This window comes from Scardinius erythrophthalmus (assembly GCF_964197995.2).
Source record: "Scardinius erythrophthalmus genome assembly, chromosome: 11".
Lineage (NCBI taxonomy): Eukaryota > Metazoa > Chordata > Actinopteri > Cypriniformes > Leuciscidae > Scardinius > Scardinius erythrophthalmus.
This window is the reverse complement of record NC_138231.1, coordinates 33,730,936-33,748,199: the sequence shown is the minus strand read 5'-3', so window position 1 is coordinate 33,748,199 and position 17,264 is coordinate 33,730,936. Positions and strand designations below refer to the sequence as shown.

At 37.7% G+C, this 17,264-nt stretch overlaps 1 protein-coding gene across 1 annotated transcript; it reads left to right on the top strand.

Annotated features, from left to right (window-relative positions):
- Positions 1–13,685: 13,685 nt before the first annotated feature.
- six6b (SIX homeobox 6b) lies at positions 13,686–15,628 on the top strand (the record flags this gene model as incomplete). Its single annotated transcript, XM_081378583.1, has 2 exons — positions 13,686–14,257; positions 15,463–15,628. 2 exons carry the CDS (start codon positions 13,686–13,688, stop codon positions 15,626–15,628), a joined length of 738 nt encoding a protein of 245 aa, XP_081234709.1.
- Positions 15,629–17,264: the final 1,636 nt, after the last annotated feature.

The window sequence follows — 17,264 nt, the reverse complement described above, 5'->3', positions numbered from 1 at the left end:
GCATTGTATTTTCTCCTTAAAACTGCAGTGAAAAAAACACATCGCTGGTGTATCTGGTGTTTCTGACTTCACAAACTACCTTGTAACCAATCACGTCAACTAGCGGGCGGGCTTTAGTATTACTGTGAAGCATTGGAGTCTCAAGAGAAGCCTGGTTATCCCGGTGTATTTTTCTGTTGATATAGGCTAATAACGGGAATAACGGGTAGCCTACTTTTGGCAATATAGTATGTGAATTATGTATATGATGTAAATTATGATTATGATGAACTCCACTGACGTTCTATGATGTTCAAAGCGGATGCTGATTTTCAGAAGGCGGACTGAGATGACGAACGGGAACATGGTTTGTGTAACATTAGCAACACATTATTAGCTGTTTGAAAATGTAGTCAAGCAAAAGGCTAACCATACTAATTACCGTTATATGTCCGACGTTGTAAAGAGCGACACCAATGTGTAACGTTTAGGGGAGCGTGGGGCACAATGTAACGCAGGGCTAGTTGTAACACACTTGTTTTAAATACTTCCACACATGCTAGCTTGACGAAACTTGGTGTATTTACTAGTTGCCATATCAACACTATAGCCTATAGAGAAAAAATTGTAAAGAGCGATACCAATGTTCAACGTTTACCGAGTGAATCTGTGAGCTGCCTGAGTGGAGGCGGGGCTAATTAGCATATACATTAATCTACCTATAAGTGAAGCAAGCAATTCGAGCAATTTTAAGGCATGATTATTTTTTTCAACAGGAAAAAAAAAAACATTTAAATATGTCATTTTGGTGATCAAATATCTGACTACAGGGGGACTTTAAAGGTCCCGTTGCATGCGATTCCATGTTTCAAACTTTAGTTAGTGTGTAATGTTGCTGTTAGAGCATAAATAATATCTGTAAAATTATAAAGCTCAAAGTTCAATGCCAAGCGAGATATTTTATTTAACAGAAGTTGACTACAAAAAACGGCTCGATTGGACTACACCCCTCTACATCCTGCATTAGTGACATCACCAGAACCGTGTTTGGACTAACCTCCGCCCACAGGAATGCTCCCTCAACTCTACTGGCTACTTGCGCACTTCTTATAACTTAGCCTACTGTGTTTACTCAGCTCTTACGGTGATTTTCTGAAGTAAAACTGACAATAAACTTTATTATACTCATCAGTACATGTTTGATCATCATTCAGACAGCAGACGTGTAGGCTATAAATAAATAATGGATACATAGCCTACAAGCAGATGACAAATACGTTATAATAACCGTAATTAAACTACTAAACCATACCTGTTTCATCTCTATGCAGCAATCTGACTCTGTAGGCATTATTGTCCGACTCGAAATGAACGCCGTTACTGAGAGTTTCTGATATTATCATCATTCCGTGAGATGAATTTTTCCTGACAGACTGAGCACGAGCTCATGAAGCTCCGCCCCCTGTGTCGTCCAGCAGCACCTCATTTGCATTTAAAGGGGACACACTGAAACGGCTCGTTTTTCTGAGCCCCAAAAAATGTCAATTTAAACATGCTGTAAAAAATTATCTGTTGGGTATTTTGAGCTCAAACTTCACATACACACTCTGGGGACATCAGAGACTTATTTTACATCTTGTGAAAAGGGGCATAGAATGGGACCTTTAATAAGAAACAAATAAATCTAAATAAATAAAAGTTTGCACAATAGCTTTTTGGTTTAATTTTAACAAACAAACCTGCTAACCTGATCTCACTGCAATTCTTATGTATTTTACGAGGTGGGTGGCTAATTCGTACGAATTTGTAAGATTTTTGCTAAATCGTACATATTTTACGAGTTGTCCAATTCTTATTTGTATGAATGACCTACCCCTGACCCCGCCCCTAAACCTACCCATCACTGGGGTTTAGACAAATTGTACGAATTCACCACCTCATACAGTACTCACTAGTACTAATTCGTACGAATTGGTCGTCAGATGGCGTTGGTTTTTGCAGGAAATCGCATACATGCCTCATTCACCCGAGTGTGCCTCGTCATATCCGTAAATAGAAAAAAGTTGCTTTGGATTCTTTGACGCTTGTATGGTGAGGAAGAGACATAGGTTAGTTGTCACAATGAGCGAGAAAGGTTGACATGAAGCAGCTAAATCTCTAACCTCCGGAAAATCATCCGAAAAGAGCAGGGTCTGCTGGCAAAAAACCATTGCGACAGAGCTCGTAATAAAACAAGAATTAACATTGTCTTGGTTCAGAGATGACAAGAACTGAGGGATTTGAAATGTTGAAAAAGCGTCACAGAGATGGTGTTTTTATTACTCAAAAGGTGAGTAAGGTATTTTATTGAACAGATAAACTGTCATATAGCAGAGTTCACTGTAAATCATTAGGCTCATTTGAGATAGAACACAGAAATGTGTTCAAGAGTGGTCCAACTTAAAGCCATTTCACACTGCACCGACAGACGGCAACAGACAATCCGTCGGGTTTTGTCTTATCAGTGCGTTACCCCTGTCGAAGTCTGTTGGCTTCTGTCGGAACTTGTTTTCACCGACTGAACATGTTGAATCTGTGACGTGCTTGTAATCTGGCGACTGTCACCGTTGGTCTGCATTTATCAGTGCAGAGTGAACTCTCAGCATACCAGTGATATCTTTTGCTTGCTCTGTTTGCAGATATGTGTGCTGAGCTTACTTTTTGAAGAAAATAAGTAAATAAAAGTATCCGATACTACTACATATAACACATTTATGATGAGGTTGTGAGTGGTTTGCTTTTAGCCCCCTTTGCAAGGTACAGTATCTGCAGAAGTGATTAGGCTATAATGCCCCGTTTATGGGCTTATGTCTCAAGCCACTTGTGCATCTGCTTAAGAACCACTGATCATATTAGCAAGCAACGTCTCCACTCCCTCCTTACAATCAATCTTTAAGCCATGTTTTTCATGTACACACCATGGTAAAGTGAAAGTTTGCAGTCCAAGTTGAAGAAAGGCTTCTGTTTTGTGGATGCAATGCACAATTAAAGGCCAGCAAAAATAAATACCACCAAAAACTCTTATTGTTTTATATTTTTCTCAATGTGCAGAATTATTTTATTTGTTAGTTTGTTTATTGAACTTAACTGTGGAGTATGACCATGTCCAGGGTTTTAACCATATTTTTTTAAATGGTCATTTTAGCTGGTGTGGATTACCAGGTTCCTTTCTGATTCCCATCTCCCCATTAGCCTGAACTTTATGAGTTTATAAGAGGCTCAGCAGTGCTAAGATGGCATTACTCTAGGCCGCCTGGACATGTGTCACACACGAGGTCAATCTGTACAGCGTTAACAGAAGGGCAGCCAGCCACCCAAAACAAATAATTAAACACTTGCTCAGAGTGCAAGAGTCATGTTGATGTTTTATTTTTATTCATATTTTGTATTAGGCTATGTTAAAATGTGTAACTAAAGTAAAATACTTCTACAGATTCCAAAAAAAATATGTATCAGGATATAGCGGTACCCATACTGTGTTTGAATTCAATTTTGGTCCGAATATATCTAGCAGGAATTCACATACTTCACCCTATTTTTGTGTCACAAGATAATACTAGTTCTTGACTGAATACAGTTGTCATGCACTTGAGCATTTAACACCTTTCTGACGTCATTATATCCTCTAGCTATAGCAAGGAGCTTTCAGGGTCTCAGTCTTTCACATACTGACACTCAAGGATGTTTGGCTCAGTGTAGCCAGAGGTCAAACACATGATGGCCGTTTGTATAAACACAGATAGGGTAAAAATTTCCTGAGTATGGCAATCCGTTTTAGCTTAAATTGTACCCAGCGTTACTCGTCGTAATTGCATTTATACTAGTAAGAATTCAATCAGAGAGCTCTACAATTCAATTCTTACTAGTAGCAATTACAATTAGAGAGCTCTCTAATTCAATTATTACTAGTAAGAATTACAATTACAGAGCTCTCTAATTCAATTAAAGAGCTCTTCAATTGCATTCTTACTAGTAAAAATTTAATTAGAGAGCTCTCTAAATCAGTTTTTACTAGTAAGAATTCAATTAGAGAGCTCTCTAATTGGAAATGCTACTAGTAAGAATTGAATTGTAGAGCTCTCTAATTGAATTCTTACTAGTAAAAATGCAATTACGATGAGTAACGCTGGGTACAATTTAAGCTAAAATGGCTTGCCATACCTGAGAGACTTAAAACCTACTCCTAAAACACATACAGTGCAGATTACAGAGATCAACGGTGGATTACTCATGTAAGTGAAACAAACAGACAAAAGGAATCTGGGATAAGGTCAGTATTGTTTATCATGCCATTGTCTGTATTTGTGACTGTGTTTTTGAGGAATCACACATAAAAAGATCTTTCTAGAATTTTTGTTTACATTTTCAGGTCTAGCATCCTTGCATAACTGACACATTTCACTGATAAAAAAAAAAAAAAAAAAAAAAAGTGGTGTGTGTGTGTGTGTGTGGGAGAGTGTGTCATGGGCAGAGAGAGAGAGAGAGAGAGAGAGAGAGAGAGAGAGAGAGAGAGAGAGAGAGAGAGAGAGATTGAGATTTGCTCATTCGGGCAGAAATGAAAGTTCACTTGTCCTCTCAGCCTGACAAGCTGACACCCGCGAGATGCTTTCGATGCTCCCTGTGCACGGACATGGAGAGCAGGCATCATGAAAGTTGCATGGGTGCCATTGGCCTTCTTCATTATTCAAAAGCTTCATAACCACACACGGCACCTTGGTGACAGCACTTTCTTCTTTGTATTAAACATGCACACTAGATCACTGCATGGGAAGAGCTGAGACTATCACAGGACAACCACAGCTTTCAGCAATCTGAAGATTTATTTTAACCCAATGAAATCCTAAAATTAGACTACACATTTATCCCACAATGCCACAGACCCATGTTAACGTAGTGCGAGGATATCCTCTGTTATTTCAAAGTGTTATAGTGTTTCAAAAATGTCCCATGACTTATTTGTAGTGGGAAAGTTATTCCTTCCTAAAATAGATGACTGAAATCTTACTTGGTGTGGCTCTTTAATCCTGACCTATTCTTGGAAATTGGGCTGTTCTGTTTATAGTGCAGTTCTACCATACAGTATTTATTTATAATTCATGCTATTCACTTGACATATAAACATTGGTAAATAAATCTGTAGCAATATTTCATTACAAATACGTATATTCTGCCATTCACAGCTCCTCTAATAACAAAACAAACTTTTCAAAAACATTATATAGTGTACTGTATATGAAATGTAAATATTAAAAATTAAATATATTAATTAAAAGTCCATGTTCAAGCGATGTTCTGTTAATAATATTCTTTCTATATTCAAAATGTGTTGTTGTTTTTTTCTCCAGGTGATATTTTTGGTCGAGCACAACAAACTGTTTCCAAACACTATTTATTCCATCTATCATCTTTCTTGGAATCCTCAAGGGCTGGTATAATCCCGCCTGCTCACAGCGCTAAATAGATGTCACTTCATCCGCAGGCATCAGATTTGGAAACAAGGCCCTCTTCAGAACATGTACCTTAGGAGTTGAAAATAGAGCATGATCTACTTTGGTGAACACCTCTCAGAATCAGGTTCCTCAAGGCTCCAATTGGATCAGCAGGCTTCGTGCGGAGTCTGAGGATGACACTGAGCTGTCTGCGTGGGTGTGAATCGTAGCGGTCTGTAAAGGTCCTGTGACCTTCAAGGTCAAGCGAGCGTGTCATTAATCTTGAGGGCAGCTTTGTACAGCTTGAGTGTATTAGACTTTTACAGCTACAACATCAATTAAGTGCTGATCTGTGAGCAATGAGGTTGGATGTAATGGAAGAGACTGTCGCTGAGCAGGTCATATCCGAGTGTGATTCTGACAGTTTGAGGTGCTGTGGACAGTGCACTATACTAAAGAAACAGCCTTTTTCCCACGTAATATTCCTAAATTCTAAAAGCATTAAACTAACCAAGTTGTACTTAATGCAGATTTTTAATTAGGAAATTATTAATAATTATTAATTAATTACTGAATTACTAAGTATCAGCATACAGAGTACAGAGGTCAAATGCTCAGGATATATATATATATATATATATATATATATATATATATATATATATATATATATATATATATATATATATATATATATTACCTTAAATGTGTATATATATATTTGTATTTATATATATGAAGACTTCAGATGCAAAAGCCTCAAAGTGCCCTCTGAATTTTTTTTCTAAAATTAGCATTTTTATCAAGCTTGTATATTTAGGTTCAGTAATTTCACTTTAATGAAATTATTAGGTAATTTTCATTGCCATTAAAGTGAAATAACTGAACATAAACATACTAGCTTGATAAAAATGATCATTTTAGAAGAAAATTTCAGATGGCACTTAGAGACTTTTGCATCTGAAGTCTATAGAATATATATATATATTTTATATAAAATATTTTGGTCCGTTGAGTAACATCTTGTATTGTGTTGTCAGGTTGTTCCTCTTCACAAAATGATCACTTGATTGTTGATGATCTAAAGAACATAATATAGAACATTGTAAGAATGTAAATAAAAATATCAGTTTGCTTAGAATTTAACTAAGAAATATTCTTAGATGTACTTAATCTAAGTATAAAATTATAGCAAAATAATACAAAGCCATGGCAACTTCAATTTTACAATCTGTGAAAAAACTTTGTTTTGAATTTTTTTTTTTTTTTTTTTTACAGTGTATGAGTGATGTGTAATATGACTGGGTGAAGCACTAGGTCATGTTGCCTTGCACATCAAAACAACTTCGACTAACACACACACAATCCTTGTGCTTGTCAGCTTTTGCCATGGAATATAACTGAACTGTGGCACAGAGTCAGTGCTAAGAATTAATGTACAAAAATACAAAAATGAATCATAAATAAAAACAGGGAAAACGACAGATTCTGATACCAATTTCACAAACGCTGAACCATTATATGCATTAGTCAGCCTTGTGTAAAAGAAGATCCTAGTCCCAACTAATCCAATCATCACTTCTTCAGAAACACAAAATCTCTCCTGCAAACAAGTCATATTTACAACTGCGCCTTCTGAGCCAATTTAAAATCGTTCCCAATAAGCCGATTAGCCAGGGGAAGTCCTGAACTCTCTTGTGTCTTGTCATGACGTTAAAGATGGTTATGTAGTCATCACGCACAGACTGCTGGGAACTCCTTCTTCCTCCCACCTTCCTCCCACCCTCTGGGCTCCTCCAACCTGCTATTCAACAGACTGAAAGCGCACTCACTTTCACCTTGGGCTGCTTGTATGCGTGTGCAGATATTTTTGGAAGCTTGTTTCCGCCACTGAAAATAAAAATAAAAAAAGCATGTAGCCTAATTGCGCCTTTCTAACACTTCTGACTTTCTCCCTTCAAAATTCTGAGTTTGTATCTCACAATTCTGAGAAAATAAGTCAGAATTGCTAGCTATATAAACTCGCAATTTTGAGAAACAAATCTCTTTTATCTTTTATCAATTATCTTTTAAATTGCTTTATTTCATGACGGAAACAGCTTCCATAGATATCTAATAAGGTTAAAAGATTTATGCAATTGCCTAGGCTACATGATGCCAAATCTACCCGTTTTAGCGGTAGGCCTAGCAGTTAAACCAAGACAACACAACCACCTCTCTATAGGCTACATTTAGAGTTTTGCTCAGAGACATCAAAGTTTCAAAAACATTTCATTTTATGTGAAATCTATAGGATTATGTAGAATAGTAGATTTTATTTTGCTTCTTTATTAAAGAAATTAGATAAAGGTCCCATACGGAGTGGATTTGATTTAACGTGTTAAATGAAATTATCAGTATAGCCAAGTTATTTGTCATTGTGGCCCTGAAGGTCAAACAGGAAGCTATGATTCCAGGGACTGCAGTTTGTCTGTTCACACCAGACGCGACACAATAACAACTTACATCGCAGCCAATCAGAAGAGCGTGTAGGCGAGCTCTCGCTCTCTAGTTAAACCAAACGAATAAATACATAATTTAATAAAAATAAATAATTTTTAACACTATTCAAAATACTTAGTGGCTGATACAATCTTAGTTAAAGGAATGACCTACCCTTGTTTGTTTACATATAACCTACAGTACAGTTCACAGTTGGAAGTTTGAGATGTTTCCTTTAATTTAGCTTAGCTTATTCATTGCAGTTTTCATGAGCTGTCAGTTGCTACAACGCAGAAAAAAACATTCCAAAATAAAATCCTCATGTCTTCGCGTATCGCCGTCGCTTGAGGTTCCCTACTGTCTACAATAAAAAAATAAAAAAATAAAAATAAACAAATGTGGCAATTTGTGTTCATTTAGATGCACTAAATGCCTACCATTTTGAAAAAGGCTAAACTTAAACAAACGCTATCTCACGACCAATTCGAGGCGGGCATACACTGTGCGATGTCTGTGTGATTTCAGCAAGGTTACATACTCACACTGATCACATTTGCATGCGATGTAAAGCCAAAGCTCAGGATTTATGTGATCACACTATACGGTCCGAACGTCGAGCTGCGACTTGGTTGCGCCAAAAGACGACGTCATCCAGAGATATTGTCAAAACAAGCAGCTATCAATATCAAGATGATTTAGCATTTCCAATTTATGTATTAAATTATTATTAGTATAATTGTATTATTATTATGGTTATTATTAGGGAAGGCCTAGGCTACTTTTATTATTAAATTGATAGGCTATTATAATTAATTTGCCACGCAATAATTTCGTAGCGCATCACCGCATAACCAACGCGCTGTGAGGATGATAAAAGATTACATAGAAGCTTAACTCCTCCTCATTGAAAAATGTCTAAAACATTTAGGTTGATTACAATGAATTATAGGCATATAATTAAAATTATTAACAGTCTATAATATGTCCGATCACTGCAATAATTAGTCATCAATTAAAATTAAAAACAGCTTTATTTCAAAAACATTGTTTAACAAATTAATAAAAGAGGCACGGTGTAGATACAGGTGGCTTGGAAGACATGGGTAATATATGGTTAATCCATTTTGCTACACAAACTGGTAAGCAACAGTAAGCTATATTGAGCTACAGAACTTAAAGATCTCCCTCTTTTCGTTTTCTTTCTGGCTGCGGATTAATTGGTTAAACTTCTGTTTTCGCGCATGCGCAGTGAGGGGAAAACCACTGAGATTAGGGCAATCGGTTTGTAGCTTTGCTGCAAACAGGTGTCGTGCCGAATGCGTCTCTATATCACGCACTGTGTTTATCGTGCAATTTATACGCGAAAATTAGGGGGGGGGGGTTTGTGCATATGATACATGGGTAGGTTTAGGGTCGGTTTAGTAGTGGTGTGGGGTACGTAGGCTATGTATTACCTATACATTTGTTTAGATAGTGGTGTGGGGTGCGTGTGTATTACACGCAATAAAGTGCGTATCATATGCACGCGAAAACTGCGTATCATATGCATGTAAAAACTATTTTGCGCTTATAAATTGCACGATAAACACAATGCGTGCAATAGAGAGGCATTTTCATGAGATCAGGCAAGCGATATAGTCGCTCACGAGGAGCGACCAAAATTTCTGACATGCCAGAAATTCATCCGACCATCCGATTTCCGGTCGGGAGAAGTTAATCGCCTCTCGTTTCTCCCTGTACACTGTACGAACACTGCACGACAAACGACGCACGACAAAGCTGAAAATCGGCCCGACCCGAAAAAGAGTCGCACGAGTCAGAATTCGGCTCAAAATCGGACGAAAATCGCACAGCCCGCCTTAAAAGGGCCACGACCTCACTCTTAAATTATTAATTCAAATAATGTAAATTATTTAGGAGTCGTGCCACAACCTTCAACCTTGTCATGAAAAGGCCAAATTATATTTCCGTTTAGGCTTAATTAATTTCTTTAATTTTTTTTTTATTTATTTGGATATTGACATGTTTATTTCTTTATTTTAATTTTCACGGTTGTATCACCCTGATTTTTGTATTTATTTAAAACTGCCCCACACAAAACAATATGATAATGCAGAAATTAAAAGCATGGAAGGGGTGTAAGTAATTATGAGATTAATTGCATTTATAGGCCATATCTACAAAAAAAAAATCGCTGTAACATCACTGACCTTTATAAAGGTCTGGGCATGCAGGATGACCATGAATATTGCTGTAAGTTTGAGCCTTCGTGTTTTTCAGATGTTGAATGTGTCTGCTGGCCTGTGGATATTAGATATTCTCTGTTACTGTACATCCGTAGATTATGGTTTATAAAAAAGACAGAAGCCAGCTCTTCTAATGCTGCATGGCACCATCCAGAGCAGCAGATTTATCCACTACATTATCCTCAACTGTCCAAATGATCCTGGGATCCCTGTCACTCTAAATGCCCATTTACGGCTTTACCATTGCATATTTAGATCACCAGAGGGGTTGTTAATATGACTGCTGGCATGATACCTTAATTACAACATAATCCAACCAGAGCAATTGCTCTCTGGCCTCTGAGATTGTAGCCTGCTTTCTGAAAAATCCATGGTGCCATGACAAAATTAGGCCTGTGTTTAATCTCCTCCCTTATGGATATTTCAAAATTCACAATCTAATAGTCACTGATCCAACATGTTTGATGACTGATAATCCTTAGTTTGACTAAACAAAGCCAGACATGCACTAGGCCATTTGAACAAAAGCATGATACTGTGACACTAGCTGGAGGCATGTAAAGACAGGGTGTTGTGAACGAGTGTAAGTGAAAGGGATGTTTATGATGGATTCAGAAAAGAGGGAAACAGAGGTAGAGAGCGAGAGAGAGAGAATGAGCAGCCTGCTCTCATACAGTCTGCACTGCACATCCAGAGGAATCTGGGGCATCTAATGGCCCCTCACCCACAATCCCTGCTCTCTCACTACTTCTCTCTCACTCACTCACTCTCTCTCTCTCTCTCTCTCTCTTTTTTTTTTTTTTTTTTTTTTTGCTGTGGGGCATGCTGTGACCCCACACCGTGGGAATCCGTGGTCCACAACGGATGACTTTAACTGTCTCACAAGAAAAAGGTTGAAGAGATAGAGCAAGGAACTGTCTCTCCCTTATTAGACCGTTGGTTATTCAAACGATAAGTAACTGGAAAGCCAAGAGAACCGTTTAATAAGGACCATTAATAATGTCCGTGTTGCATGGCATTTCTCTTTATGCAAAATTCATCACAATAGAAAAAAGCACGCTATCAATGACAAACAATCATCTTGCTCAACTCATGCATGCATGAAAGTAGGCCTATATAAATGTTTGACTTATTTTACGTTAATTGGAATGACGCACTTGATAATAGAAATGTATACCGTGCATTGAAGCGATTCTGAATTTTACTGTTGTTTTTAATAATTTGCCTGAATCCATCCAAAATTTCAATAATAAAAAAAATCTGTCAAAATATCTGTTTAAAATATTATAAAATTTGAAATGATTGCAGGAACGTCTGAAATTGTTCTTTGAGTCTGAATCGCCAGGCCACAATAGTACGCTTTTCTCATTCTTTTGAGCAACACAAAGGCAATTATTCGGCTATTTCATACTAACAAGACAGAATATGAAATATTAAACGCCCTTTAAATGTTTGAAGCCTAAAACATGTCAGGCCACTAAAACAACTTTTTTTTTCTGTTTCATATGCTCGTACAGCCCGCAGTGTGGAGTACATGGCAATAAGCCCACTGTAGTCAACATGTCTTCGATGAAATCCTAATGTTTTCCAGATAAGTATAGCCAACGAACGGCTTCTCTATTTCCCCCCCTGTATTTTCTCTTGTTATAAATGGTGAAATATTAATGAACCATCGAGTAATGAATAAATGCATCCTAAGACCATATGATATTTGATTATCTTTTGGCCATATTAATTATAGGCCTATTTTATTTTAAAATATTGCCCACATAAAGAAGTAAACGAAGTTGCTTATTGCACATTGTAATGTGTTATAAATAGCCTTGTTATTGTTATTATTATTATAGCTATATTATTATCGTTTTTATTATTATTGTTGTTGTTATTATTATTAGGCCTATTATTAGCCTAGCTATGTCTGATATTAGTTTCGAGCGTAACTTGTTGCTAATGTGCAGGGTCCAGGTTAAATTGTGTCCGAGGTAATGGCGCAAATCTAGATGTTGATGTTGTAAAGAAAGATCATTCTCTGTGTCATGACTGCAGTGCATGAAAATGAGCAGCTTCCCGTATACAGACGGTAGTTCTATAATCGGAGCTACGGGCAGCTCATACATCATGCAAAATGGGCCCGAAGGGTTTTCTTCAAATGAACTGTCTGGGTCTGTGGAAATAATATCAGGGGCTTTCCGTCAGAATGAACTTTTCCAATGTAGCCAGCCGTGAAATAATCTGACCCGACACTTTAAACCATCTGCGCTATCCATCCGCCTTCTTATTTATTGCGAGCTGTATCTGATACTATTCCAGTGTTTGTTTGTTTTGTTTAAATATATGATATGGCATCTCCACAATCCGCATGGCTGACAGGTTTGTCCATTGATACCCGTCGCAAATCCTTATCAATTCCCAAAAGAATTCAAAATATTTCAGTGATGCAAGTGATAGCTTAAAATAAAAATAAAATAAATATAAATAAAAAATAGGCTAATTAAAATTCCTTGGCTTAAAATAGCCTGTTTGTTTTCAGTGATTAAATTTGAAATGGTCGATTATAACTGATTATGTAAGTTGTTAATAGAGTATTTAGCCTACTGGTTACCAAAGATCAGTAGACTCGTATCCACGTGCAGCTGGAAGGCGGAATGATTTGTCCAGTTAAGACTCGTTTCATTCTAAACACCACGATATTAAATTTGACAGGCCAATGACTGTTCCGCTGAGTTGTCAGATGGTCGTTATTCTGCACAAGCGAGAGTCCGGAGCTGACGAATGACTTCACTGAAAATCCACACAACACACGGATGATCTTATTTAACGTCGTTTGTCATTTTAATCCGAGCCATTCTCTCGTCGCACTACGCTGCCGAAACGTAGATATTTGGAATGATAAAAAGCCAATCATGTCCTCTCCTGTGCTTAGACTATAAAAAGGCAGATGAGTGAGAGCTTAAAAATAACATTTCGTGTTGGATAAGACAACATTTTAGCCTACTTTATATTAGGCTTTAAAATTTTCGAAAAGTTTACTTAAAATGTGCGTAAAACGCGCAGTCGAGCGTAGTAACTCGCGGGGCTTGAGTAAAAGCAGAGGTCGCTGATGTTTACATTCTGAAAGGCGCTGTCGAGATCTGGGAGGTGCTGAAATCTACTCGAGCTCAGTTCCGCGTGATTGGCACGCTTGACAGTGATTGACAGGCGTCCGTGGAAACTACGCAACCAATCTGCCAAGTCCAATAGAAAATCAGAAGCGGGCATCACGTCTTTTCCCTCCTCAAAAAATATCTTCATTCTTGTGCTATAATCTCGTGCCCTCGAAATCTCCAACGGAGGCAGCCTCAGACCGACAGAGCGACATCTCTATTTCTCTGCATCGTCAAGCGTTCATCAGCTGACTCTGGAATTGCCTTTTCGCCTGGATTCAACTGGGGGGAGAGAGAGAGAGAGAAAAGCCACATTAAGCAGGAAGCTTTGAGGTAGAAAGGACTCCGAGAGGAGAAGAGAAGCCTTCATGTTTCAGTTGCCAATCTTGAATTTTAGTCCCCAGCAGGTAGCGGGGGTATGCGAGACTTTGGAGGAGAGCGGAGACATCGAGCGTCTCGGCCGATTCCTTTGGTCGCTGCCCGTCGCACCAGCCGCCTGCGAGGTGCTGAACAGAAATGAGTCTGTGCTGCGGGCTCGCGCCATCGTAGCCTTCCACACTGGGAATTTCCGTGAGCTTTATCACATTCTGGAGAACCACAAGTTCACCAAAGAGTCCCACTCTAAACTGCAAGCACTTTGGCTGGAGTCGCACTACCAGGAGGCAGAGAAGCTCCGAGGCCGCCCGCTAGGGCCAGTGGACAAATACCGAGTACGGAAGAAGTTCCCTCTCCCTAAAACTATTTGGGATGGAGAACAAAAGACTCACTGCTTTAAGGAAAGAACCCGACATTTACTTCGAGAATGGTACCTCCAGGATCCTTATCCGAATCCAAGTAAAAAGAGAGAGCTTGCACAAGCTACGGGACTCACTCCCACTCAAGTGGGGAATTGGTTTAAAAATCGAAGACAAAGGGACAGAGCCGCGGCTGCAAAAAACAGGTGTGTTTTCCCGATTTTAACCATTGGGGATATATTGAGCCAACATTTCATATTTTAGCAATAAAATGGTTATATACTAAGATGAGATATGCCGATCAAATCTAAAGGAAAGTCTAGCCTACATATTGAATAAAGGAAAGGCTAGGCTAATGTAGCCTATAATATGTCAATGTCTAAACAAACAGTCTTAAAATGGAAAAATCACAAATGGATTCATCAAAAAATGTAAACGATTATTACTTGTAATGGTAGCATATAACCTAAGCGATGTATTTTTATGATTAAAACCGAAATTTGCAATTAAATTGGGCAACTATATTTTTGTTTAACTTTTAATTTCGGAAAGAAAAAAGCGTAAAAAAAACGTCTAGATGTAGCATACAAAATACTACTGTTAGCCTACTTGTCCCTTTTGACCAAAAATCAATGGCTATCGCTTTTGTGTAGCTGTGTTATTGTTTGGGCCTTGTCTGCATCTAAAGTCCTTATAGATATACAATTATAACAATTAACGAGAGCCTAAGATGTGTAACAAAGATTAAATTATGATTATGAAAATCTCTCTTGGTTTCGACAGTTAAGCTGAAGAAATTCTACCGTGATGTTAATAGGCTTTTTATTTTGTTGCACGCTGCTTGCTGGAGTAATGCAAACAAGGACAGTTTCTTACAGACAATAATTCACTCTATCAGATTGTGTTCTATATTTAGTTGGACATTTAAATATATAAGCTGTTATAATAACCTTTAAAAATCACCATACAAAGCATGTTGGTTAAAACAGTTTAGGCCAGTTCACCACGACCATATAATATATTATATTACCACGAATATATTATATATATAGCCTATATAAAAAAAAAATTTTTTTCTAAATTGGAACTGTTTTTATTAAACATAGAGAATGCGCGAATTGGCTGCAGCCTATAGATTTTATGTTCTTCCGGGGCATTCCGTTAGTGGGCTAAACCTGAGCGGAGCATCATTTCATAATATGTGCAGATTTCATACAAAGAATTTGCAGTTAAATATCTTGATTTAGCCCACGTTTTAACATTAATTGCACGTTCTTATTTAAAAATCAAGCAACACATGAGAACCACTGATTTAGCTAATTTAAGAGGGTTTATTATTATTATTATTTTTATTTTAATTTTTTATATAGAAACCCCTTCATCTAAAACCCAGCCTTTTTCTTTTTTTAAGGTTGCAACAGCAGGTGTTGTCTAATGGTTCGGTTCGGTCCTTAGCTGGAGAGGATGGTGCTGTAGACCGACTGGGGAACGCGTCGAGCCCTGAAGCGAGCCTGTCCAGCAAAGCCGCTGCGTCGGCGATCTCCATCACTTCAAGTGACAGCGAATGTGACATCTAACATCGCACCGCGGGCTATACGGGAAGACTATGAGAAAATTAACACATACGAAGGAAACCGAGACAGACAATCAGCAAGATAAACAAGCACATTTGTGCCTGCCTTAACGTATCAGAGGCCGTGTTTTTATTTTATTTTTATTTTTTTATTTTCTATTTGTAGGCTGTTAGCCTATACCAGCCTGGAATCTTGGGATTTATGGAATGCTTTATCTTCTTTAAAATGTATTTATCTTTTTGTGAAAGCAAAGTGGGTGCAAACACGAACAAATGACATGAGAAAAAAATAATAATATCTGAATTAAAACTACTTTTGTAAGCAAAATCGACTGCCTCAAGCAAACAGGCCCTACGGAAATGATATTCACACTTTTTGTTCATTTTGAAAAGGACTTCATGGTGAAACATTTTACCTCCCAGGTTTTCTAAAGTGTTTACGCATTAAATTGTTGCTCTTATAGAATCTGATTTTCATTTGCTTGGTCATTTCAAGTCTGGTCATTTCTGGTGGTAAACGATCGGCTTTTAGAGCATGTGTGCGCCGATAGTGAAGATGAATGAAAGATTTGCCGCAAATAAAATTTTGATGATCAAAGTAACCATACAGACTTATTCTCATCCATTAAAATAGGGTATTATTTCAAATAAGTGTTTATTTCTGATCTTTATCATTTATTATTATTCATATTATTATTATTATTATTAAAATGTGTTGGATTTTGACATCTTTCCCCGGACAGCCTATTTTGTTAGCCTCAATAGCATTAACATGTGAATGCATTCACCCTTCATTTAAGCAGACAAACCACTTGAACTTTTGCCTCTGTATTCCTGGTATAAATGGTGTGAGGTTCATGCACAGCCAGTAAACGGTAAATGTAGGCTATAGTGGTGTGTTTAACCTGATCGCTTGCTGCGTGTCCAGACGCGTTAACCGCCCCGTGTGATTGGCTTTGCCGTCATGTAATGCTTTCTGACAGGAGAAGGTCAACGAGAGGGCGAAGCGCATTGGTTTCAGAACGAGCAAGCTAGTGAGGAAAATCATCTAAAGGCTATAATTTATTCATTTACTTATTCATTTAAGCTTTAATTGCTTACAGAGATACTGCGAAACTGTGATCGTTTACTGAAGAAACTGCAAAATACCTATATAAAAGAATTCAGTCTAATATAGGCATCGAATTATTATTTGAATTATTATAATCATAAATACACTCATTTGGTGCTATTGCGAAGCCTATGTTTATTGCGTTTTGTCCCCCGTTTAGTGTTCACCGTTAAATTCCTTTAAGGTCACTTTTGTTCAGGGAAGGAAGGACAAAGTATCTTTAAAGTCTGTTAATATTGCTTGGCTACTGTTATTGGGGGAAAACGAGGCATAGATGTGGTAGGGGAAAGGAGAGCAGGCTATTGAGTTTGCAAAGGGACAAAAGCGGAAAGATTAGGTGAAAAGAGTGTTTCTGACAGTCAATAAGGTTGTCAAACTCTTCAGCGCTAATCAGCGCTAATGACCGCTTCTCAAACCCAACTGGAACAATAGTGAGCTCTTCAAAGCTCTGTTGGGGTTAAGGGGTGCTTTCTCCCCAACGAGCTCCGAAAATCCCTTTTCACTGCATATTTATTACAATATCGAAAAT